The 25,916-nt window shown below is 47.8% G+C and overlaps 1 protein-coding gene across 1 annotated transcript in view; it reads right to left on the reverse strand.

Annotated features, from left to right (window-relative positions):
• LOC138567789 (uncharacterized abhydrolase domain-containing protein DDB_G0269086-like) overlaps positions 1-25,916 on the reverse strand; it is a 110,999-nt gene that overhangs the window by 60,768 nt on the left and 24,315 nt on the right. The window contains exon 2 of the mRNA XM_069646281.1: positions 15,543-15,742. Within this exon, the coding sequence (XP_069502382.1) occupies positions 15,543-15,742 (200 nt within the window). The remainder of the gene's footprint in view (positions 1-15,542; positions 15,743-25,916) is intronic.

The following is a 25,916-nucleotide window of genomic DNA, read 5'->3' on the forward strand; positions in this document are numbered from 1 at the left end:
TCCTACTCCTCACCAACAACACCAAACACCCATACAGACCTGACTATCAAACATGAACCCTAAGGCCTTCACACCCGAGCTCGCCTCCTGCCCCAAGTCCCTCGGGTCCACATCAACAAACACCTCTCCTTCAAGACACACATAGCTAAAAAGCTCAAACAGCTTGGTATCAGTTCTCCCTGCCATGGAAGGTCAAACCCTTCGAACCTCCAGACAGCTTTAAATCCACGGTTCAAGCACTGGTCCTATCCCACCTGGATAGGGGCAATGCCTTCCCTCAAAGGCCTCCTGACGTCCACCCGTGTGCCCCTGAAATGTGTCCTACACGCAGCCTCACGCCTCATCAGGGGTCTACACTGAGTCAACAACATCACTCCGGTGCTCATCGAGCTTCCCTGGCTTCCACTGCAAGCACGTATTACCTTCACGTCTTGCTGCATCATCTATAAAGCAGTCACCATCAAGTCACCACAGCTACATCGCAGAGAAACTCATCATCTCCGGCAGACAGCACAACACCTGAAGCCAGGATACGTGCAGACTAGAAAGGACAAAAAAACAAGCCTTCTCTGCCTGCGCCCCAAGACTATGGAAGCCCCTCCCTGTCAGCATCAGGCTCGCCCCCACGCTCCTATAATTCATAAAAGAACTCAATACACACCTCTTTAAGGACTCTCACCTCTTCAACACCTAGGCCATCACGTTGCCCTGTGCCTCCTGATTCGCTGCACGCGGTCCACCCCTCTCCGCCACCCTGTACAGCTGTACCCCTTCTATGTGCCTCTCTGAATCCTACCCCCCACTGTATATCTCTTTTGTTGTTACCTCTGAAAAGTGCTCTGTTATGCATCTATTCTGTTGTATACCTCTTTAAAGTGCTCTGTTGTGTATCTGTATTGTTGCACAGCTATGTAAAGCACTCTGTTGCTTCTCGAAGCTAGCTCCATGCTTAATAAATACAATAATAATTATAACTATAACAGGGAGTCACACAAGGTGTTCCACTCTTTTGTGTGTGCCCATTGCTTGGAATTCATACAAGGCTCTACTAAGCACACACATGCCTCATGTGACCATCATCTCATGTGGCCACCAGCCTCTACTTGGATGAAGTTAAGAAACATTACCCACATCTACTATATATGCACCTGGACGACCTGCAACAGGAGGAACCAGAAACAGTTTTTTGTGGGGCATTAAGCAGTGCACAACCTGTAACTCATCCCTTGCCCATTATGGCACCACTGCCATACTTATAGAGTCAAAGCGCTATAAGAAAAGCAAGTATAGCAGGACCGCCTTCTCCATCCTCATAGCAGAAATACAGAACTTGGCTCCAGATGTAATCTGGGCGACAGAAGACCATCTGACATTCCGGAAACTCTTAAAAACCTGGGCATTCAGTACAGCAGGATACAGATCTACCCATTAGCCTAAGAGACAGGAAGCAAAGAACAGGTTGCCACCACTTCACATATAAACACCTTTTACACTGACAGCACAACGACCAATACACCTCTTAAGAAACAACACAACAAACCTCCAAAACAAATGAACACCCACAACCAGAGCTAAAGTTCTGAATCTAACACACTCTTCAAACTGAGCCACACACCCCTCTACCAGAGAATGCAAGTTTCATATCAGGATGGAAGCTACAAATAGAAACATAAACAGAAGACATCATTTAACACGCCCACGTCCAGCAGATCTACCCAAAGAATCCGACCGATTAACCACCTCACTCTGCAAACACCTTACCCAACACACGCTCCCCAACTAACCGATACAAAAATACGGCAAAACAAAAGCATTACAACTTAGTAAAAACCCAACACCTCCTCCTCGACACATAACTGCAAAAAATAATCACAAGTTGGGTAGTATCCCAGCAGTAAATCCGCTGGGATACCGCCCAACGCAAATAGTGTTACCATAACTCGGCTCGGCGCTATTAGCGCTGGATCCCGAGTTGCGGCAAGGGTGTAAATCCCCATTTTCTTTAGTGTCCATACAACCCTATAGGGCATTGTCGGCACATTTACTGCGGCGCAAATAGTGCCTGGGTAAATGCGCTGTAAATGGGGAGAAGTTTGGTAGATTTACTTCCAGCTCAAAGCTGTGGATGAATCTCCCAACTTTCTGGCCAAACTCGGGATTGAAGGGGGACTTGTAATGCGACTGTAATAGCATTACCACTGCCTTTTTACCGCTCCGCTCAACCTTTGATGAGGCCCATAGACGACCTGGCAAACTTGTAAAACCAACTAGACAACTCACCTACACTGACCCATTTGTTCCTGGCTCTCCAAGCACCAACAGTTGAGCACAATGCCTTGCCTTTTTCTGCAAACCCTCTAATCTCCCCTCACCCTATTCATCTACTGATCCATGAGAGCGCCTGGCGACCATGAAAATGGTAGTGGTGTGTTGTAAAAGTCACAATAACATACCCTCTGCAACTTTTGGCTCGTCATATGTTTTGGACTACAACTCCCATCAGCCACAGCAAGCATATTCAATTGAGAGGGATCATGGGGGTCGTAGCCCACAAAATCTAGCAAGCCATAGGTTGACTACCCCTGACGTAGGCCTTCTGGTTCTTTGCCTGTGGGATTGGCTGCTCAATACCTGGGAATATACTCCTAACAGTTCTTCTTGCACGGGCTACCAAATTAAACAACTTGTATCACTGATCCATATTGCTGATCACCTGTAGGAACCTGAGCAAGATACCATTTACAAATTAAATCCAAGTTACAATAAAGTGGGTATTTCAAGCTCTCTTTTCCCAGCAGGACAAATTCACCCGGAATCCATGTGCTCAGACCTCACTGAGCTTCCAACCTGTCAAGAGAGAGGACTATGCAAATCCTCTCAAGCAAATTGCTATGTAATTGCCCCTACATACAAAGGGTCTCATTCTGAATTTGGGCAAAATTTGGTTGGGATTCTGCTGAATTACTGCAAAAATCGTTTATCGTTACCATCACTTGGTGCTGTGGGATTACCAGTGGTGGTAGGACGCTCTTAATCCTCACTTTTTTTAGTCCATCGGACTGCATGGGGGTTTTGGCAGTCATTATTTCTTACCTTAAATTGTAGGATTTACCTCCAGCCTGATGCTGGAGGTATATCCTACACTTCAAAGTCAAAAATCGTAATTTGCTGGTGCGTTAAAGACAGCAGTAATTGCGTTACCACCAAAAAAGTGTCGGAAACTGAATTACTGCCACTTTCTTACCACACCGCCAAACTTGTAATGAGGCCCTTCATATTTTAAAGACAAATAAGACTCCTTTGAGCTATTAGCACTTTCTTAAGACTAGTTTATGAAATAGCAAGATAGACGGTGCGATTAAGAAACCATGCACAGCGTGTTACCATTTCCAAAGGCCTTGTAGCTCCGTGAAATATGCATTGTGATCCATGATGCCCTGATGAAAGGCTGGCATGAGAATAGCATAGCCGAACCATATGTCGAGTTGTATTTTTTGCAAAGCTTAAGCCCCACCCTTCTCCCAATTTAGCTTATTTACCATACATAGAATATTGATTTTGGTCGCATAGTCACTTAGCCCCCTTTTCTCAAAGTTTACATTAGAACTATGCCATTTTCTCTGTGCTTTTTAATAATCACACTTGCTTGCATTCCTTTTGTTTTCAAATAACATGTTCTCACTAGCAAAAAGGTTTGACTGTAGGACGGTTTCTTCCACTGAATTTCCCTTTCTGTAAGAGAGAGAAGATTTGGATTTTATCTGGATAGCAATGAGAGATTAGGAACATATGTGGATGACTGGCCATGCCCATTTCTGGGTGCCGTGCAACAGTGCAAGGGCAGCAGGGGAGATGCATTAAGCGGCTGTAGTACAGGGGCAATGGGGCGGCGAGAGGGGCCGGCAACAGGGGTGGAATGGCCTGTAGGGAACTCCCAGTAGGCCTCTGCACCCTCGGCCTCTTTTCTGTGGTTACCTATTTTATTTCCAAATGTTCTCATAGGAAAAGGGTTCGGTTTGCTTTAAATATGTAACATGAGGTTCTCTTAAAACATTATTTTCAGGTCCTCTTTTGGTTCCAGTCAACCCTGGAAAGCACTGACTAGACAAGTACAAAACGTACAGAGAACAATATTTATCCCGGCTTGAAATCCACCACTGCAAAAAGGAAAGGACCAGAAAACAAGCCTTCTCTGCGTACACCCCAAGACTATGGAACCTCCTTCCCGTCAGCATCAGACTTGCCCCCACGCTCCTACAACTCAGAAAATAACTCAAGACCCACCTCTTCAATGAGTCTCTCCTCCTCAACACCTAGGTCATCACATCGCCCCTCACGCCACCTGACTCGCTAGATGCCTCCCAACTCTCTCTTCCCGTCCACCCAGTACAGCTGTACCCCTCCTCTGTGTCCCTCTGTATCCTACCCCCCCATTGAATGCCTGTTCTGTTACCTCTGAAAAGTGTTCTGTTATGCATCTGTACTGTTTTATTCCTCTGTAAAGCGCACCATTATGTATCAGTATTGTTGTATACCTCTGTAAAGTGCTCGGTTGCTTCTCGAAGCTAGGTCCACGCTCAATAAATATAATAATAATGATATTTATGGAAATTAGTATTTTCTTATAATGCACTGTACATAGATTTAAGAACTAGAGGTGGGAGAGCATGGGAGGTGGTCAGGCTGGGGAGGGTTTACCAGCTGCTAGCGCAGGCTCTCCTTCACATGCCAGGACAGTCTTGAAGACAGACAAAGCAATGGTTGACTTATTGTCAGGGGGAAGTTTGCTCCAGTGGTGGGGGGGTGAATGGGATGACGCATGAAAGTGAGAAGTAGCATGAGGGATGGCCTGGAACAGAGAGGTTGAGGAGAGATAGAGGTCACAGAGTGAAGGGGTGTGGGTAGTGAGATACACATTGACCAACTTTGGGGAGGAATAAGCCATGGACAGATTTGTAAACTAGGGGAAGGTCTACACAGCAGGGGTGTGCATTGGTGGATGAAAATCACAAGATGTTGAAGTGGGTTCGGGTAGCAAAGGTAAGGACATTGTCATATGGTGAAAAGGAGCAAAAGGGGAGCCCTATGAAGAGGCTGCACCAGTAGCCGTGTCTGCTTAGAACTAGGGTGGAGAGGAAAGCCTTGACAGAGTGGAAGGTGAGAAAGCAGAAGATGTTTTGGATGTTCACCCTGGGCTCAACCTCTAACAAACTGGCCTGTCGCCTGCTCCAAAGGCAATACCGACTCTCCATCCGCTACCAAGAAAATTGCTCACGTCCAGGCTCACGTCTCTGGTGCATCCAACAACACGGCTGAACTCTTTAAAATCTGCAAGGAACTAGCCAACCCTTCCGCAGTCTCCTCCTCACCTCTTCCCTCCCAAGCCCTCTGCAACGCACTAGCCACACACTTCACTGCAAAAACTCTGGCCTTCCAGAGCACCCTTGCGTACTGCTCACCCTCCCCTGCCCCTATCCCTACCCCTGCCTCCCATGTCCTCCCATCCCCCCCTCTGCCTTTCTCTCCTCCTTCTCTCCTATCACACCTGATGAGGTCACCAGAGTTGTGCGCTCCAGGTCTCCTCCAAAGAGATATCCCCCTATTCCTTCAGAACCATTAAGGACAATATTAGCTCTCATTCCCCTGCACTTGCCAATTTCTGCAACCACTCTCTTGCTACTGGATCTTTCCCCTCCTCCCTCAAGAAGTCCCTTCTGCACCCCCTCCTGAAAAAACCTTCTGCAGACCTGTCTTGCCCAGCCAACTACCACCCCATATCTATCACCCCCTTCTTTGCAATACTCTTGGAGACAATGGTCTTCCCCAACTGACCCAGCACACTGAACATGTTGGCTGCCTACATGACCATCAATCTGGATTCTGAGCATCCAGGGGCACAGATCCTGATCTTCTGAACACCCGTTATGAACTGCTTGCATCTCTTGACTCCAACTCTCCAGCTGTTCTCATTCTACTTGATCTCTCCTTAGCATTTGATACAATACCCTAGGTATCTCGGAGCAGGCACTGGACTGGCTAACCTCCTTCCTCAATGGCCATCCATGTACGGTCATTCTGGGCTCTTTCTCCTCCCCCACCTCCATCTCCACCTGCGGCATCCCTCAGGGCTCCAACCTTTCTACCTGGATCTTTAACACCTATCTTGCTCCGCTTGAACATCTCATTTCCACCTTCCCCCCCCAACTTCCAGCGTTATGCAGATGACACACCACTCTTCTTCAAACTTCCCTCTGACCCTCTCCTTACTTCCTCCATTATTCTTGACTGCCTATCTGCCATCTAGTGCTGGTGTACTTCCAATGATCTCTGCCTCAATGCCAGCAAGACTGAGATCCTTCCTATTGGGACTCCTGATCACTCATTCTTCCCCTCACTCTGGCCACCTTCTATGGGCTCTCCCCCTTCTCCTTCATCTGAATCCAGAAACCTTGGAGTCATCTTCGACTCCTCTCTTTCCTTCCTCCCTCACATCCAAGACCTTGCCAAGAAAGCCCACTTTCAATTCCACCTTCTGAAAGGAATTCTTCCTTTCCTCACTTTCCCCCAGAAGCTCAATGTTTCGAGAGCTATGGTTCTCTCTAGGCTAGACTACTGCAATAGCCTTTTCCTTAATCTACCCTCTTCTTCTCTACGACCCCTCCAGCTAATTCAGAATAGGGCTACGAGACTTATCCTTGACCTCGACCCCAGGGACTGAACCTCTCTGGCCCTAAAATCTTTCCACTGACTCCCGGTTGCTGCAAGGATCAAATTCAAATCCCTCTGCATCACCCATTAGGTTGTCTGGGACCAGGGACCAAGCTATCTACAACTTGCTGTCACTAAATAATCTTCCTCCAGATCTTTACGTTCCTCCGGCGTTAACTCTCTGTGTGTCAAGCGCTTCGCTAAACAGCGAGCTGGTGGCCGATCTCTTTCCACAGCAGGCTCCCTCCGATGGAACAGCCTCCCCTTCCTGTTCGTCTTTGTCTTGAGACGGATCTCCTCAAATTCTGGAAGCTCCTCAATACCTTACTTTTCACCTCCCCCTTCCCTTCCTCCCTCACTCCTCTGCTAAACCCCACCGTTGCTGAGATTGCTGCCCAGGGCCTTTATGTTTCCTCCTTAAACCTGCCCTCCCACACAAAATCCATTCTCGCTCGCTTCACTTGCATGTTCTGAATGCTCACATGGCCTAGTAGGTCCGCCTCTATCTTTCATTGTTTTACTTGCTATCATTCCCATGTTCCCTCCCTGCTGCCTTGTTGGTGCTACAAAACACAATTTAACTGATGTAAAAGCGCCTAACAAATGCAATATAAATAAATAAATAAAATGTGGAGGCGGGTCAGCCCGGCAGCCATAGAGGTAATAATTGTTGTTTTAGATCCCTGTCAAGAGAATCCTGACTAGGGGATGGGTTGGGAGTATCAGGGGGAAGAGAAGAGGAGAGGGAATGGTGATGGGTGAGGCCCTAGAAACTGGGCCTTAAATTTCTTTGGTTTTAAAGAAGTTGAACATCATACTGGAGAGGGCCATCTTGTGGCAAATGGCGGTAAAGCATTGAGCAATGCAGGAGGAGAGCATTGAGGTAGGAGTACAATAGTTGTCTTTCATTGTCAAATAGAGGATATGAGAATCTAATGCACATGAGTTTGCCAGGGGGCAAAGTGTAGAGCGTTAATAAGAGGGGACCAAGGACAAGCCCTTAAGGGATGACAACCAGTAGAGTGATGGCAGAGGATGCCCCAGCATTCCTGCCGATAGAAATGGCCAATCAGATAAGTAGGGGGTAATCCAGCCAAGAGCAGTATCCTGTAAGCTGAGGTGTGAGAGAGTCGAGGGTGTGTGGGGGATGGAGGGGTGTGTAGTTAAGCGTCAAAGGCAGCAGAGACATCTAGAGGATGGAGGGAATGTAGAAATGATGAGCAGGAGCAAGGAAGTTAGAGTCGTTGGTGAGGGATGCTTCCATTGAGTTACAGCTGCGGGAACCAGGACTTGAGGGGGTCTCTGAGTCCGTGGCTCTCCAAGTAAGTGATGTGATGAAGACTCTGTGGCCTAACCAGAAAAGGGGATATAGGGAACTTTGTGGGACACCTGCTCTACGATGCGGCCGCCCTGGAGATTCCCCACATCTTTCCCAGTCCTCCCACTGCTGACTCAAGAGACTAAGAACAAGCTTTCCTGTTGCAGGGACTGCATAGATTGGTTAGAAATCCTGAACACACACCCACACCCACACGCACACATGCAGGAGACTGTCGAGAGACACAGACAAACACTTGCTGCAAAGTCTGTCCAGGTCCGTGGGTCCATAAGTCCCGGCTCCACACGCATCAGAGGGCCAGGCATGGATCGCACACTGTGTCTCAGAGAGAAATATATGACAGAGTGAGATCATATGTTCGTGCTAAGTATATGACTGCAAACCACAACCTTCCATGCACTGTGCAGGATACAAGAGGGGAGAACCAATTTACCACAAACCAGGCATGCAGGATGATGGAATGGGGTGCAGTGATAGCCTTACTAAAATATGGTGTATTTGTGCATTCGGCAGACTCCAACAAACCATAGCTGCCGTCACCTGGAGTGAAGGAGCAGGAGGCCGACCGATAAAGGAAAGATGTTGGTGCATGGGCCCACAGCCAATCAGGTATACTGAAACGTAAAAGGAAGCGGGCAAGCCAATGAAAACCCTTATTGCCTCAATCACCCAATTAGACCAACTATAAAGGGAGGCAGTATTCCTCTAGTCATGTGGGAGAGAGACCTGCCTTCCTGAGAGCTGGTGTTTGACAAAGGGAAAAGAGCTGGAGAGACTTTGGAGGAAGAGGAGCAGAGAGCAAGGATGAGCATGAGTAAGAGGTTGGGGGATGTGAAGGAAGATAAGAGGGGAGAGGTAGGAGGAGGAGAAGGGAGAACAAGAACAGGAGGCGATAATCAAGATCTGTGGGGATTGGATCAGGAGGTTGCCTGGATCGCAGCAATGAGCAGGAGGTAGCTACTAACAGGGAACGGCAGTAAGGAAGAGGCCAGGATATATTTCCAGGCAAGAGCAGGATGTTTGTGGAAAGCCTGGGCCAGGAAATTGGCAAGGGCCATGCAAAGACCGACAGAAAAGGTGGTGAAGTGAGTTGGGGTGTGTTATATCATGTAAGGATTGCTACAGCCAGTCAGGTGCACTATATCACCTAAAACTGGCAAAACCGAGTGGTGCGCTATATCCCCAAGTCCAAAAGAGTGACGACAGAGGGAAAAGGCTGGGCTTAGACCAGGGTGGTAGTGAAAAGGTCATCAGCATGATCCCAAGAACCCTACAATAGTACCCGGTGTAGGGGAATCCTATCGAGAAGTACCTGAGTAAATAAGTAGTGAGGGGATACCCAAGTTTTCAAAGTGGGTTAAACAAGCACACAAGACTTCTAGGGAGAACTATGCACTTACACACTGCAGAGACCATCAGACCCCTGGGAACATGAGGGATCCAACCAATCACCAGAGGCCATCTCACTATCTTAGGTGGTAATGCGGCAGAGGCACCAGCGATGAACAGGGTCCCATAGCACCAGACCTCATCAAAGAAAAAAGTGAGCGGGGACACTATAACTCCCTGAGCTACCAAGAGACTTTGCTGGACACCGTCCTGGGAGAAATTCTTGGTTGAGCATTGCTTTCTAGGCTATGGTCTGGGCTTTTTTGACTCAAGGCCCATCTACAGCAGGGTAGTCTCGTACTGTTGGATCCACCCTGACACTGTTTTTGATATTAGGCTATGCCTCTCTTGGTACTACCTACCCTGACAGGCAATGACCACCTCCTTGCACCTTGATACAAATGTGAACCTCGCTTCTGGTTTTGTGTGTGATGTGGACTCCTTCGTAAACAGCGGTAATGCAGTTAAATAGCAGACTTGACTTCAAAATAGTGAGAGAGAACGGAGACAGGTTGGAAGTTGGGGAAAGACAGTCTTCCTTTGGAAACATAAGGATGGAACCCACCTTATAAGAGAATAGGGAAGATCCCAGTGGAAATGGAGTGGTTAAAGAGATAGGAGAGGTAGGTGCATGTAAGGAGTGGCAGTTCCTTGATGGTCTGTGGTGCAAGAGTCAGAGTTTCCAGACCTGAGAAAGGTTGCCAGTCCAGCTGGCAACCTTTGGAGTGGGAGCAAGAAAAGTCAATGATAGAGGAGCAGGTGAGATTGGAAGGTAGAGGGCAGGGATGTCATTTCACCAAAATGCCAGGGGTAGCTGAAGTGACATCACACAACCTTTGACCTCTGATGACATCACAGGAAGTGATATCATTTGACCCCCTGCCCGGAGTGACGTCACAGGAAGTGGTGGCACATGAGCTTTCACCCCTTGACAAAACAAGAAGTGGCATTACATAGCATTGTTCCTGAGTACACTACGAAAAATATGGTTACGATATCACTGTAATGTGATATTCATTTCATACAAGAATGGCTCACCATATGTATCATTAATATCAGTGTGAATAGGCTCATATTATCAAATTGCTGTGAATACAAGTAGACGTCCAAGGCCAAATGATAATCATGTGTTATTATATAGCACTTACGCTTAAGCGCTTTACATAGAAAAAATATACATACAATATCACCCAATCTGTGTAAGGACTCATTTATCGACCTCAGAAGGATGAAAGGATGAGTTGAGGTGTTTAAGAACAGACTAAATCAGTGACTAACCTCCTAAAGTGTGCCTGAAATAAACCTTTAATGAGTCTAGCAATTATTGTATAGAATTCCATAAAGACACATTATTTGTTATTCCTATTATTTCTTATTTAGGGTCAGTGCTCAAAGTGTTGCACTTGTGGAACCCCCTGTTTTTTTACAAGGCCTGAACAAGAAAGCCAGCCACTCCAAAAATAAAGAGCCACATGGTGCTGACCACAGCCCATGAGCTTACATTAAAAAACTTTTTTTGGGGGGGGTAGCAAGGGAGACCACAGGGGTAGCAAGAGAGAACTCAGGGGTCGCAACTGCAACCCCTGGCAACCACCAAATGTCATCCCTGGTAAAGGGAGAGAAGAAGGGCGGGTTTTTAGAAATGATAGTAGAGAAATACCAGACAAGGGCATTAGCCATCAGCAGAATTAACTTGTGGGTTGGTTTGCGAGGGTGATAGCTTAGGAAAGAGATGAGACTTGTGTAGTAGCATGACTTACAAGTGTCAAGGGTGTAAGGAGAGCTCAGGTTTTCACTAGCAGCCTAGATGAAGCTGCATGTTAGTTCTCAATTGTTGGATGTCTGGGGGAAAGGGATGTTGAGGGCATGTATGGAAAGGAGAGAAGGAGCAGATGGGGAAAGGTGTTAGAAGGAAGTGCTTAGTGTTGTGACAAAAAATCTTTAGCATGCCTTCTCAATGGAGTAAACAAGCGGTGGAGAGTGCATCTGGAGTGAGGACATGATTGGAACAAGATAGGGAGCCATGGAATGATATGATACGATGATTATAACATGCCTGTACACAAGTGTTTCTAGGCGTGACAAGACAAGTAGGGGAAACGAGGGAGGACAAAATAAAAATCTTACTAGGCCTTGTGTCATTCATATCGCACAAGTGTGGGGAAGAGGGAAGGAGAAAAGTGTCAGGGGGAGGGGAAGAGGGGAGTGCAGTTAACTCACAAGTGCAGCCAACAGGTGGCTCATAAGTACAGAGAGAAGGTACTGTAGGGTTGCAGATACAGACCTTTAAGTGCTGGGGAGCCCGGAGGCAGTGCGAGGGCAACTGGACATGCAGGAGCCTGGGGCAGAGTTCAGAGGGTGACCAGGTGGCCAGTGATGCACCTGTCCAGAGCAGTCAGGTGCATCAGCAGGGGAGAGGAAGAGAGAAAGCGGAAGAGAAAAGGAAGGTCATGAGTTGCTCTCAGGAACCGGAGATGGTTCTGCTCAAGTTTGAGAGAGGCAGGAAGGCTGTTCCAGAGAGAGGCCCCAGCTGAGGAGATAGATTTGCCCCCAACTCTCTCCTTGGAGAAGCGTATGACCCTCAGAGAGTTGGAGGTAGATGAGCGGCAAGCTCGAGAAGGAAGATGTTTTGGAAGAAAAAGTTGGAATTAGAGCAGTCCCAGGCACCAGAAATTCTTGTGGACAATGCATAGGGTCTTGAAGTTCCTTGCAGCCACGGGGAGCCAGTGAAGAGGTTTCAGAGCTGGAAAGATACGATCCCTGGCTTGAGGCCAAGGACAAGTCTTGCAGTCCTGTTCTGGATAAATTGTAAAGGTTGAAGAATAGAAACAGGAAGATTTAGAAAGAGGCTGTTGCAATAGTACAGCCTAGAGAGGACCAGAGCTCTGGAGACAGTGAGCTTTGGGGCGAAAGTGAGAAAATGAAGAATACCTCTGAGGAGATGCAGCTGATAGTTTGACCTCTTAGAGACATCAGAGATGTGAGCAGAGAAGGAGAGGGTGGAGTCGAAGATGACACCACGGTTCTTAGACTCACAGGAAGGAGCAGGAAGAGGGCCCACAGTGGGCGGCGAGAGAGACAGAGGAGAGGAGGGAGCGGATGTCCCAATGAGGAGGATCTCAGTCTTACTGGCATTAAGGCAGAGATCATTGGTGGCACACCATCCCTTATTTGCGGCCACACAGTCTGGTATGAGAGAAGAAGCAGTGGTGGCTGAGGGGGGCTTGTAAGAGAGCAGAGTGTCATCCACATAATATTGGAAATTGGAGCAGATAGTAGCGATGCAGTGGGCAAGAGGTACCAGGTAGTGGATGTAGAGCCAGGGAGAGAGGTTAGACCCCTGGGGAATACCACAAGTAGAGAGAGAGATAGAAGAGAGGAAAGACCCCAGTTGGACCTGAAAGGGTTGGTGGTTGGGAAAGGAGGTCAACCAGGCCAGGGCCTAATCAGTAATCCCAAGGTTGTCAGGGAGACAATTGAGCAGGATGGCATTGTTGACTGTGTCAAAAGCAGAGAATAGATCAAGGTGAATGAGGACAGAAGGGTGATTAGAGTCAAGATTGGAGAGCAAGTCTTCATGGGTGTTCGGGAGAGCAGTTTCCATGCTTCTGGCAACTCTGAAGCCAGACTGGTGGTCATGGAGGCAACCAACAGATTCCGTAGGTAGAGTAAGCTGGAAGATGGCCAGCTTTTCCAAGAGTTTGCCCAGGAAAGGAGTGATGGAGATCGGGCGATAGTTTACCAGAGAGGAAAGATCAGCAGGGGCTTTTTTAGAAGGGGGTGCACAAGAGAGTGCTTAAGCGGGGAGGGGAAAGTTCCAGTGGCAAAGGATTGATTGCAGAAATCAGCCAAGGCTGGAGCAAGGGTGTCGATGGGGTCCTTGATTGTTCTGGATGCACAGGGGAGAACCTGCTTTGCTGAGTCTTTCATAGAACAGACTTGTCTAGAAACATAGTCAGGGGTGAACAAGGCAAAGGTGAAGAAAGGAGGGGGAGAGACAGCCTCATACGGGCCAGGAGTGGTAGGGAAGGAGGAACAGGAGGTAGAGGAAGAGAGGTGGACAGGATGTCCTGAGTTTTAGTAGTGACATGAGAGTCCAAGGCCGTGCAGAGGGCCTGGGAGGGAACAGGAGAGGTAGAGACTCCAGCAGGATTGGCCAACTCCTTGCACATTTTGAAAAGTTTAGCTGTATTGTTACATGCCGCAGAGATGCGGGCTTGGATGTAGGCTCTCTTCTTAGAGAGGACAGGGAGTCAGTACTGCCTTTGGAGCAGGCGGCAGGCCAGTTTGTCAGGGGGTGTGCCCAAGGCCATCCACTTCCACTCTGCTGCCCTACACTTGCCGTTAAGGGCAGTGCGGTCAGAATCGTACCAAGAGTTGCACTTGGATTTGGGCTTCAAGCCGATCCTCATGAAAGGGGCAAGGACATTCAGAGTGCTAGAGATAGAAAGATGAAGGTTAGAGATGGTTCTAATGTGTGCTTGCTGACTGTGTAAATGGAGTGGGTAGAGTGGAGTGGGGACAGTTACTGTGAAGTGATTGGAGGGTTCATTAGGGAGAGGCGCAGAGAATGACAAGATCCAGAGAGCTGCAATGAACGTGGGTAGGTGGATTGTTGAGGGTGACCAGAAAGTGGTCAGAGAGGGATTAGCCAAGTCGAATATCTTGGGCTATCAGCGTGTAATGAACGTTGAAGTCTCATATGAGTATGGTCTGGACTTCAGTGAGCAAAGAGTCCAGTGAGAGGTCTAGTCGAGGAGGTTGAGACAACTGCCGGCAATAGAGGAGTGTAATGATAAGAGCAGTGTGAGCAAGCATTTCAACAGGGGAAGGCAATTTAGGTATGGCGGTGGATGGAGAGTCTTTGCTGATTAGGTAATGACTGTTCTTTAAGTATAACCTTATATTGAGTTACAGCTTTTGAGAAACCCAGCTGTCAGGGTCCTTTTATAAGAAGTGATAATTGCATGGACAGGTTTTCCCAAAATGAAAACTTACGACCTCTCCTTGCAATTTTCTGATTGACAAAACAGAGACCCAAACAAAAGTCTAAAAAATTCAAAATCAAATTCACGGCTTGTTTTTGAACTTCGTGTTGCGAAAAGTGTAAATGCTGCCTGCCATTTACGCATGGAAGATGGCATTTACATTTGATTCCAATGGAATTGCCCTGTTTTTAGAAGGTGCTAAATCCATTTATGCAAGGACAACAATCTCACGCTTGTCTAAATCCATGAGAGGCTTGAAGGCAGGGGAGCAGGAGGGGAGTCTTCCAAACCTGAAAACTTTATTCCGTTCGGTGCCACTACTCCACCTCAAAATGGTTTCAAAATCCCTGAAGTGTAAAAGTAAGGGGTAAACCACGTACACCATGGAACTCATGGTCCATAGGGCTTAACATTCATGGAAATCGTAAAAGCCTTGAGTAAGGCTTGAACACCTTCCATTAACGTCACGCCCCATTTGGATGGTGGTTAGAAGGGGCGGAACGCAATTTGCATTTCCGCCACCTTCTTTTCTCTCCGCCATGTGCACGCATGTATGCCGCATTTTAATCTGCACATTTTCACTCTGCTGTGCAGCTGATGAAAATTTGGTAGCAGGGACCTGGCTACGCCAGAGTGCAAGCGCACCAGGTGCGCCTTCAAATAATGAATTGGAGCAACATGAGCTCCCTTGGCTTTACACCTTACTTTTACACTCCGGGGACCTAGAAAATGGCCTCTGCGACTCCTCCTTACATTTGTCTCACATCTATCCACTGGCCTGAGGTAGTGGAATATATTTTATTCTCTTCAGAATATTGCCAAAACATTTCCACAGCTAGAATATTAGTTTACCCCTGGAAAGCTGCAGTCCTGTAGGTAGTAGATTTGCCCCATCTTGATATTTCACGCCTCTGACCACCATTTCAGGTCACTCTGCTTGACTTCCGCGGCCACGGAACAATGTTTAAGAGGACAACATGGTTTACTGCCCTTGGAGAATGCTGAGACTGGAGCACCCAAACCTAAGGGTCTTCACTGAGTATCTACAGCAGTTCACCATGTACTATACTCACTTTTTGGGTCCAAGAATAGCTTAAAGTTCACTTGGCATTTCTCACCTCCTCCTGAGCCTTCAGAGCCCTCTGCTTCTCCTTCTCAGCCAGAGTTTGAGCCGCGGCCAGTTCCTTCTCCAGCCTGTCGGCGTCTTCTTCGTCGCTCTCCTCCTCTGCAATCTCCATGGGGACGGGGCCAGCCGGCGCGGCGACGTCCTGCTTCCGGCGCCGTCTCTTCTTGCTGGTGAGGAGCTCATCACCAATCGCTGATCAAGGGAGACACAACAAACAATCCAACATGGCATGCAAGTCCAGGGGCTGGTTAGTGGGCGGACATTCGGGGCATTTTTATAGGGCCAAAAAACTCATTAAGGCCCAAAACTAGAGAAACAACCCCCATGCTTTTAAGACCCTGACAAATTTAGTGCCAGGCTGTTTCTGTTTTCAAAACAGGCTGCATGGCAGCATCAGTGCACAGAATAAATCATCAGCCCTGAACCCCTTGCCCCCGGCCACAGGGGGGGTTCCAACCTTTCTTTGAAATATTGACAGGATCCATATGTCACAGATAACCCTTTTAACAGTGACAGTGACAGTGTGTTGCATTTTAACTTTATAGATCGTGTTACAATCTGGTTAGCAGTGTCATACAAGCCATGTTGATTTTCCTCGAAAACCCTTTTACAAAAGTAGCGCTAAAACGCTTCACCCTAACTTATCGGTAAAATACATCAGATTTTGGAAACATATGAAATATGTATTTTACGTCCTTCCCCGAAGAAATCTTTTTTTAAAAAAATAGCATGAAATAGAGAAATCTAATACACTTTGAACCTGATTTTATTTCAGAGGTTCTGCACTGGGAATTGTAGGGGAGTTTATACATTTCTGCAAAATAGGTTGTGAAAAATTTAGATTAAAGCACTTCTGGAGTAATTCAGTGGCTACATGGATGGGGTGCATGTTAAGGAGCTTGCAACATAAACGGCTCGCGGCTGCCACATTTTCGTCATTTGCATGGTGGAGTACAAATGGCGGCGCATACAAAAGGAGTCCATGTTCATGAGAGCCGTAAGAGGAAAGAAAGGCATAAAAGCCTTCAATAAGGTTTTAACTCCTCCCATTCACTCCACAGCTCATGTTCAATCATTTGAATGGCGGAGTAAATGTACAAGGGGGTGGTAAAGGCTGGGTGTGGGTAGGGAAGACGCGCCCCCCTTAAAAGGAGAAAAATCTAAGAAACCTACCATGGAGTAAATTACCACGTAGAATTTGTTTCGATGAAACCGCATAGAGACATTTTTACATTAAATGCATCTGTCAAGTCACGATACAAAAGTCCTATTTCTAAAAATCAGCTTTTCCTAAGGGTACATTCTAAATCCTGCCAGGAAGCGCTGAAAGCAGCTCTCAAGGTGCTCCTGCTTTAACAGGAGATCTCTCTGCCACCAGCACTCAAGTTCCTCTGGGAATATTACTAAAATAATAACATTAACATTTGTAAATGAAAACGGTAAAGTGAGCTATCTGTTGCCGCTTTTTCCTCTTTCTATGTAAATGTTTTCGCCATAGGCTTTCGTACACAGAATAACAATAGATTAAAAGCAGGGAGAGGGTAAGGATTGGGTGAGAATTGGGAGGAGAGGGTAAGGATTGGGTGAGTGTTGGGAGGAGAGGGTGAGTGTTGGGTGGAGAGGGTAAGGATTGGGTGAGAGTTGGGAGGAGACAGTAAGGATTGGGTGAGTGATGAGAGGAGAGGGTAAGGATTGGGTGAGTGATGAGAGGAGAGGGTGAATTTTGGGTGCAGAGGGTAAGGATTGGGTGAGTGTTGGGAGGAGACGGTAAGGATTGGGTGAGTGATGGGAGGAGAGGATAAGGATTGGGTGAGTGTTGGGAGGAGGGGGTGAGTTTTGGGTGCAGAGGATAGGGATTGGGTGAGTGTTGGGAGGAGCTGGTAAGGATTGGGTGAGTGATGGGAGGAGAGGGTAAGAATTGAGTGAATGTTGGGAGGAGAGGGTGAGTTTTGGTGCAGAGGGTACGGATTGGGTGAGTGTTGGGAGGAGACAGTAAGAATTGGGTGAGTGTTGGGAGGGTGGAAATATGTGACGAACATTGGGATGGAAAGGGAAAGGAAGGGTAGATTGGGATGATACCAGAGGTCAAGATTCAAGTCACAGGATTAGGAGTATGTTAGTAAAAAACAAGCACTGGCAAAGCCAACACTGTTGTCTTATGTGTAGGCAATGCCATAACGGTGTTACACATGGTCGTATGTTGAAAACAGCTGGCAAATGGACACATGCCTACAGTAGTGTCAAAACTATCGGATTAGGAACTGTTTTTTTTTCTAACTGAAATAAAGTCACGTGGCCAAGAGCGCTCTTGCTTTAGACATTTTTATTGCAGCAGGAGCTGGTTTCCAGCTGCCATTTAGCCATAACTTGTTCGAAGACTACTAAGAAATAACATTATTTATTTATTTTATTTTTACATTTGTAAAGTGCACACTATTCCGGAGTCATCTGGGTGCTGGTTACATGAAAGAACAGTGGCAAGAGAGAAATACCAGAATTAACAGGATTAGTTAAGGTAGACAACTGATGGTATATAATGTTCGTGGGAGAATAAGCAACTTCGTTAAATAGCCAAGGCTCAAGGTTATTTCTGGAGGACTTGTAGGAAGATTCAGATCTGAGTGCGAGGGGCTGGGCGTTCCAAGGATGGGCAGCTTTGACGGGGAAGCTGGAGCCACCTGCTCTCAATCGTTTGAATCTAGGTAGAGAGAGCTTGAGGCTGTGGCAGGAGTGAGTGGGTCTTGAGTGTGTGGGCAAGCAGAGTCTTTGCGAGGGGTAGGGCGGTGCTCAGATAAAAGAGATCCCAAGACAGTGTGTGGGATCTCAGGAGGGGTGAGTAGTGGGTGGGATTGACCATAGGGACCATTTTATTTATTTATTTATTGCATTTGTTATACGCCCAAACCCGGGGGTATCACGGCGTAGGTTACAGTAGGCTTCAATCTCTGGTTAGAGTGGGAAAAGTAGTTACTTTACATACATATGTGCACAATTGGGTAGTTCGAGTGCATCATGAATTACACACTTGGGCCTTTAGTTGCAATAATGAAGTTGCAAGTAGAAGCAATTACAGTGACAGTAAAACATGAGTAAAGTTGCAGGATAAAATAGGTTAGGGGAATAATACCTAAGTGGTCAGAGTGGCCAGGTCCGTCATGTTGGAGTGCCTAACCAAGATTAGTGTTTGTTGAAGAGCCAATTTTTTTAACAGCTTTTTAAATCTCTGGTGTGGGAGCTCGATTCTGGTGTGCACGGGGAGGGAGTTCCAAATTAGACTAGCATTGCCATGGGAGGTCAATGATTGGAATGAAATCCCAAACTACACCCACAGACAATATGTCCCTCCTCACATCCCAGCTCTCTCCTATCTTATCATTCATGGCAATAGCTTTGGATTATAGGCAATACTTTCAGCGCCACCTAATAGACAAAACTAAAAAGAGACGGGAACAGATGTTGGGGCACAGGCCCGAAACGAACTTTGTGTTCTGCCATAAGAAAGGCAGGTGTCCTCCAGGATTAATTCTTCCTTGCACTACAGGCAAGCTAGGACGGGGCGTGGGTCACACGACGTGGCTCTGCGCGTTTTCACCTTTACCCCCCCCCCCCCCCCCTCCAAGGAAGCTTCTGGAATGTATCTGTGGCTACTGTTATCACTGTATCTGGCAACGGGAGGGCTGCTTTTCAGCTGGTGTCACTTCATTTGTGGTGTAAACAACTTAGAATTTATTTTCACCCTCGGATGGATAACAGTTGCCAACTCTACATGCAATTTAAACACACAATGGGCCTCATTATGAGGCTAGTGGCCGTGGTATGAACGGTGCAGGTAAGGCACCGGCACCGTTCATACTGGTCCGCCACATTACGAGTTCTGCTCGCGGGTTCCCGACAGCCCGCCAGGTCTTACCTGGCAGGCTGTGTGGCACCCGCAAGCAGATCTCATAATGTCACCGACACCGTTATTAACGGTGCCGGCGCATCCATGCTCCCCACGCCCATTCTGCCCAAAGGGGCAGAATGGGGATCGGAGGCCGGCATTACCGCCTCCCGCAAATGGGCAATTATCGGCCCACTCATCTCGTAATGGGCTGGTAATTGCCTAATCGCGGGAGGCGGTGCCGGATGCGAGCATGGCGGTAGCCGTGCCTGCCATACAGGCATGGCTACCGCCATTCTCATAGTGAGGCCCAATATGAAGTACATGCACATATTTCTACAGCAGGTGCCAGCAATCAATATTGAATATACTCCCAACATAGAAAGTGCACACTAATCTCCACAATCAGAGAAGAAGCATTGCACTTATGAGTGCTTAAGTTAGCGATTGTAACGCTCAGTGGTTACATGCAGCTTTCCTTGATATCGCGCTTATTAGACTGCTTTGGTTAGCGTTTGTAGCACGTGGAAGATATGCTGTGAGACGATAAAGGTAACCAGTCTATTGCGCGCAGAGAAACCCATTACGTAGTTTCTATGGTAGCCTGTCTGTCCCAGCTAGAAGATGTTCTAGGACAGCCAGTCTATTGCACTTGGTAGACCTAAGGGTATTCGGTCCATTGTGCCTTGAAACGTCTATGAAGGTAGCTGGCTTTTTCTTCCTGACAGAAGACCGGATGACACAGTGGCATCAAAGATAAGCTCCAGCTGAGCTTAAGGTATGTTTAAAGGCACCACTTCGGTGGACATCCGCCGCAGGCACGGCTATCCATCCACGCACTCTAGAATGCAGCTATTACTATGAATTTCGGTCTAGCTGGTCACATAACTGCTTCACACTGAAACACCAGACTTGCCACAACACCTCTGCCATTAGACAGCGACAACCTATGACAAATTTGCTCATGCTGGGTACATATCGAGTCTCCAGCACTAGTGCTCTGTCATGACCTCCCTCAGCACCCGCCCACTTGCCTGACCTCTAGGGTTGCTTAATGGAGCCTAGCCAGCCCTCCTAAGTCCTAATCTTGGCAATATGCGTACACACATCTAAAGCCTCTACTTAGAACTTTCCCATACCTGGACTTCGGTCCCCGAGGTCGTTCCTACCACAAAGCGTGTGGAGGCCATACAAATGGGAAAAGGTGCTATATAGATGACTACTACAATACTATACAATACAATATCCTTGTATTACTCACTAGTGTTACAAACTAAGGTCCAAAATTGTACAGTGTTGTGGTATGACGGTCAGCATGCCTCAGTATTGCCAGTGGCTTCGTAGGATACCTGGATCAGGAGCAGAATGGCCATTAAACAAGACAGGCATTCACGATGTTGGCCAGCAACCTCAAAGAATTCAGGGTAGGCCTATTGATGGTTTAGGGCTGCCTCCTTGCATGTGACCCCGCCCACCCCACCCCCTCTCCAGCCAAGGGTTCCCTCAATAAAAACACTCATTAGCATAACTAATAGACCCAGGAGACCCTCTACAGGGCATTACTTCTACAGATATCAGTGGAAACAAAGGGCTGGTCACTAGTCAGCCACATCCCAACGGGCTCATGTATGCCTGCAGGACAGATAGCTCACTGTGTTAGGTACTGGCTGCTGAGGTCTGTGTTCACGATGTAGATGTCCTGGAAGAGCAAATCAGGGTTTCTCCCTGGGTAATGATGTGTATTATTACCAGTGCTGTGAAGCATTGCAATAAGCACTATAAAAAGCAAACTATTGAGAGATTGTTCGAATTTTTACCATGTTACCAGAGCCTGTGCACACTGCCTTTGTACACTGATTCAGAGCAAGTGAGAAAGAACAGCGCCTCACTACCTGGTGACACAGGCAAGTTTGCAATGGGTTTAGAAGTCGTCCTCTTTCTGGCAATGCCACAGTCATGCATGGAGGGGACTATTTTAAATGTTTTGTGACACAGGCATATTTGCAATGGGTTTAGAAGTCGTCCTCTTTCTGGCAATGCCACAGTCATGCATGGAGGGGACTATTTTAAATGTTTTGCAACTGGGCTGGTGCCTAGTACTGCCTGGGCTGGAGGCGGCTTCCCAGTCTGCCTGTGCCTGGCTCCATATGATCAATGGCTCAGTAGAACGAGTAGCTCAGAATCAATAGTGGGTCAGTATCATCAGTGGTTCGGTATACTTAGTGGTTTGGGATCCTCAGTGGATTGGTAGTATTAGTGGCTCAATAGTAACAATGGCTCAGTATTATCAACGGGTTAGTGTAACATCCTAACTGGCTCAGCATCATCGGCTCATTATCATCTGTGACTCAATCCTTTAGCGCAGTAATCAACATCGTCAGTGGTTCGGTATACTTAGTGGTTTGGGATCCTCCGAACCCCGGCAGCACCTCACTGCAAAAACACACCAAATACACCCAGCTAGCTCCTCACTGCAAAACCATCAGAACCCACCCGGCCATTCTGAACCCCGGCAGCACCTCACTGCAAAACACACCAAATACACCCAGCTAGCACCTCACTGCAAAACCATCAGAACCCACCCGGCCATTCTGAACCCCGGCAGCACCTCACTGCAAAACACACCAAATACACCCAGCTAGCACCTCACTGCAAAACCATCAGAACCCACCCGGCCATTCCGAACCCCGGCAGCACCTCACTGCAAAACACACCAAATACACCCAGCTAGCTCTTCACTGCAAAACCATCAGAACCCAACCCGGCCATTCCGAACCCCGGCAGCACCTCACTGCAAAACACACCAAATACACCCAGCTAGCACCTCACTGCAAAACCATCAGAACCCAACCCGGCCATTCCGAACCCCGGCAGCACCTCACTGCAAAACACACCAAATACACCCAGCTAGCACCTCACTGCAAAACCATCAGAACCCACCCGGCCATTCCGAACCCCGGCAGCACCTCACTGCAAAACACACCAAATACACCCAGCTAGCACCTCACTGCAAAACCATCAGAACCCACCCGGCCATTCCGAACCCCGGCAGCACCTCACTGCAAAACACACCAAATACACCCAGCTAGCACCTCACTGCAAAACCATCAGAACCCACCCGGCCATTCCGAACCCCGGCAGCACCTCACTGCAAAACACACCAAATACACCCAGCTAGCACCTCACTGCAAAACCATCAGAACCCACCCGGCCATTCCGAACCCCGGCAGCACCTCACTGCAAAACACACCAAATACACCCAGCTAGCTCTTCACTGCAAAACCATCAGAACCCAACCCGGCCATTCCGAACCCCGGCAGCACCTCACTGCAAAACACACCAAATACACCCAGCTAGCACCTCACTGCAAAACCATAAGAACCCACCCGGCCATTCAGAACCCCGGCAGCACCTCACTGCAAAACACACCAAATACACCCAGCTAGCTCTTCACTGCAAAACCATCAGAACCCAACCCGGCCATTCCGAACCCCGGCAGCACCTCACTGCAAAACACACCAAATACACCCAGCTAGCACCTCACTGCAAAACCATCAGAACCCACCCGGCCATTCCGAACCCCGGCAGCACCTCACTGCAAAACACACCAAATACACCCAGCTAGCACCTCACTGCAAAACCATCAGAACCCACCCGGCCATTCTGAACCCCGGCAGTACCTCACTGAAAAACACTGACACACTCTGAACTCATCCAGCCATTCCAAGAAATACCAAAGATCCACCAGGGGACAGTCCCCTACGGACAATACACAAAACACAAGAAAACATGCAACCACATGCAATATGATTTACCCAAAACATGAAACCTAAACCAAAACGACTTTAATTCCAGTGCTTGCCCCACGCCCTCATGTCCACAAAAATAGTAAAAACACAAAAACAGAAAGGTCCAATGCAGAACTCGTGCATACTCGCAGCCACATGTCCATATGAGTCCCCAAAACCAGTTCTGTGCACCCCACACCCACATGTCCACCAAAAACAAATCCCATGCATCCCAGAACCCACGTTTCCATGTAGCCCCTTGAAAGAAAACAGTGTCACAATATAGGAACCACAAGTTAAAATATCCTAAACCACCCTCCTATCCAAAGGAGCAAAAAGGAGTTCCAAAGTCCAAATGAAGAAACAAAATTCCCAGACCACACAAAGACTCACCCTATACCCAATGAGGCCACGAGATAAAGACAATAACATAAATACAGGCCTCGACAGTTGTATACAGTTATATAAACTGTATATTTCTCCGCCACGACCAAACCACAGGGCCACGACACAAGCACGGCACAAAAGTGGGAGGGGTATGCCCAGACGTGGGTCCCTTGCCTGCTGGGCCTAGAGACCCAAGCTACTCCTCACTGATGACGCCCAACAAGGCTGAAACATGTCTGGGGATGCTTGTGGTCTCGTGCAAAAGGGATGTGACCTAGCAGTTCGGGCTGGACTACCCCTTTGGGGGTGGGACCAAGCCTTATTTGCATATGGTTTTTCCCCTTTTGTAATGGCTTGGCAGGCGAAGAACGATGGTCTGGAGGGTTGCCCAGAGCAATGCCAGAGGTCAAGATTTATTCTAAACCTTCCAGCCATCAACTCTTTTGTTTTGCTATTGTCACCCCGAGTGGGAAGGGTATGCCCAGACGTGGGTCCCTTGCCTGCTGGGCCTAGAGACCCAAGCTACTCCTCACTGATGACGCCCAACAAGGCTGAAACATGTCTGGGGATGCTTGTGGTCTCGTGCAAAAGGGATGTGACCTAGCAGTTCGGGCTGGACTACCCCTTTGGGGGTGGGACCAAGCCTGATTTGCATATGGTTTTTCCCCTTTTGTAATGGCTTGGCAGGCGAAGAACGATGGTCTGGAGGGTTGCCCAGAGCAATGCCAGAGGTCAAGATTTATTCTAAACCTTCCAGCCATCAACTCTTTTGTTTTGCTATTGTCACCCCGAGTGGGAAGGGTATGCCCAGACGTGGGTCCCTTGCCTGCTGGGCCTAGAGACCCAAGCTACTCCTCACTGATGACGCCCAACAAGGCTGAAACATGTCTGGGGATGCTTGTGGTCTCGTGCAAAAGGAATGTGACCTAGCAGTTCGGGCTGGACTACCCCTTTGGGGGTGGGACCAAGCCTGATTTGCATATGGTTTTTCCCCTTTTGTAATGGCTTGGCAGGCGAAGAACGATGGTCTGGAGGGTTGCCCAGAGCAATGCCAGAGGTCAAGATTTATTCTAAACCTTCCAGCCATCAACTCTTTTGTTTTGCTATTGTCACCCCGAGTGGGAAGGGTATGCCCAGACGTGGGTCCCTTGCCTGCTGGGCCTAGAGACCCAAGCTACTCCTCACTGATGACGCCCAACAAGGCTGAAACATGTCTGGGGATGCTTGTGGTCTCGTGCAAAAGGGATGTGACCTAGCAGTTCGGGCTGGACTACCCCTTTGGGGGTGGGACCATGCCTGATTTGCATATGGTTTTTCCCCTTTTGTAATGGCTTGGCAGGCGAAGAACGATGGTCTGGAGGGTTGCCCAGAGCAATGCCAGAGGTCAAGATTTATTCTAAACCTTCCAGCCATCAACTCTTTTGTTTTGCCACAAGAAAAATGTGTGCAGCCCCCCACAAACAATAACCTAATAATACATCCTCCAAAACAGCACATCATCTCCAAAGTCCTCCTCACCAGCTATCTAGAAGTTTCCCTCTACTGATCTGTTCTGTTACAGCAGCCAAAAAGATATACCTTAACTGTTCCGTTGCTGCGGCCGAAGTGTCCTTACTTTTACTGTTATTTTCCCCTCCAACCTGATTTACCATTTTTTCCACAAGTCCGTGGCAGACACGACAGGCCATGGAAAGAGCCGATTTCACCTGAAAGTTCTGACAGGGTCCTGTGTTCACAAACCTTGCCTTGCCATGGCTGCACTGAGAGAGACATGCTGAAAATGAAGGTCTTCCCAAGTGCGCCTAGTGGCCGTAATTGCAAAGCCGTGCTGAAGCGCGAAGCCCGTAGCAAGAAGCAAGCCGAGTGACAGGCAAGTTGGCGTGTCCAGACCACAGACACCTGTGCTGCAGAGGGGTGTAGGTCTCAAGTGTGCCTAAAGCAGCAGAAGAAGAAGTAGTTGGGAAGTTGAAGTAGCCCGCAACCGCAGTATTCCTAGAGCCAGTGAGCGAGGTTTGACGTTCAGGTTCACTCTTAAACTCTTGCAGGTAACTGTTACCAGCTCTAAAGTGGCTCGTGTAGGAATGGAAGCGAGTATAAATTGTTCGTCATCATGAAAGTTGTTAATTAAAATGGAAATGTATCACGCTCTTTGAGTAAATGTTATAGTGCTAGTGTCTGAAGAAAAGGTTTCCATTTCCCAGTGTTGAACTTTTTTATATTACCGCAGTGGTCGCGTGTCTCCAATTAAAAGGGTGAATGTTTTTTAAAGACTCTGGAAGCATTTGTTACAAGACCTTAAGGCATCAGAGGA

The sequence above is a fragment of the Ambystoma mexicanum genome, chromosome 1p (assembly GCF_040938575.1).
Source record: "Ambystoma mexicanum isolate Mex_15411 chromosome 1p, UKY_AmexF1_1, whole genome shotgun sequence".
NCBI lineage: Eukaryota > Metazoa > Chordata > Amphibia > Caudata > Ambystomatidae > Ambystoma > Ambystoma mexicanum.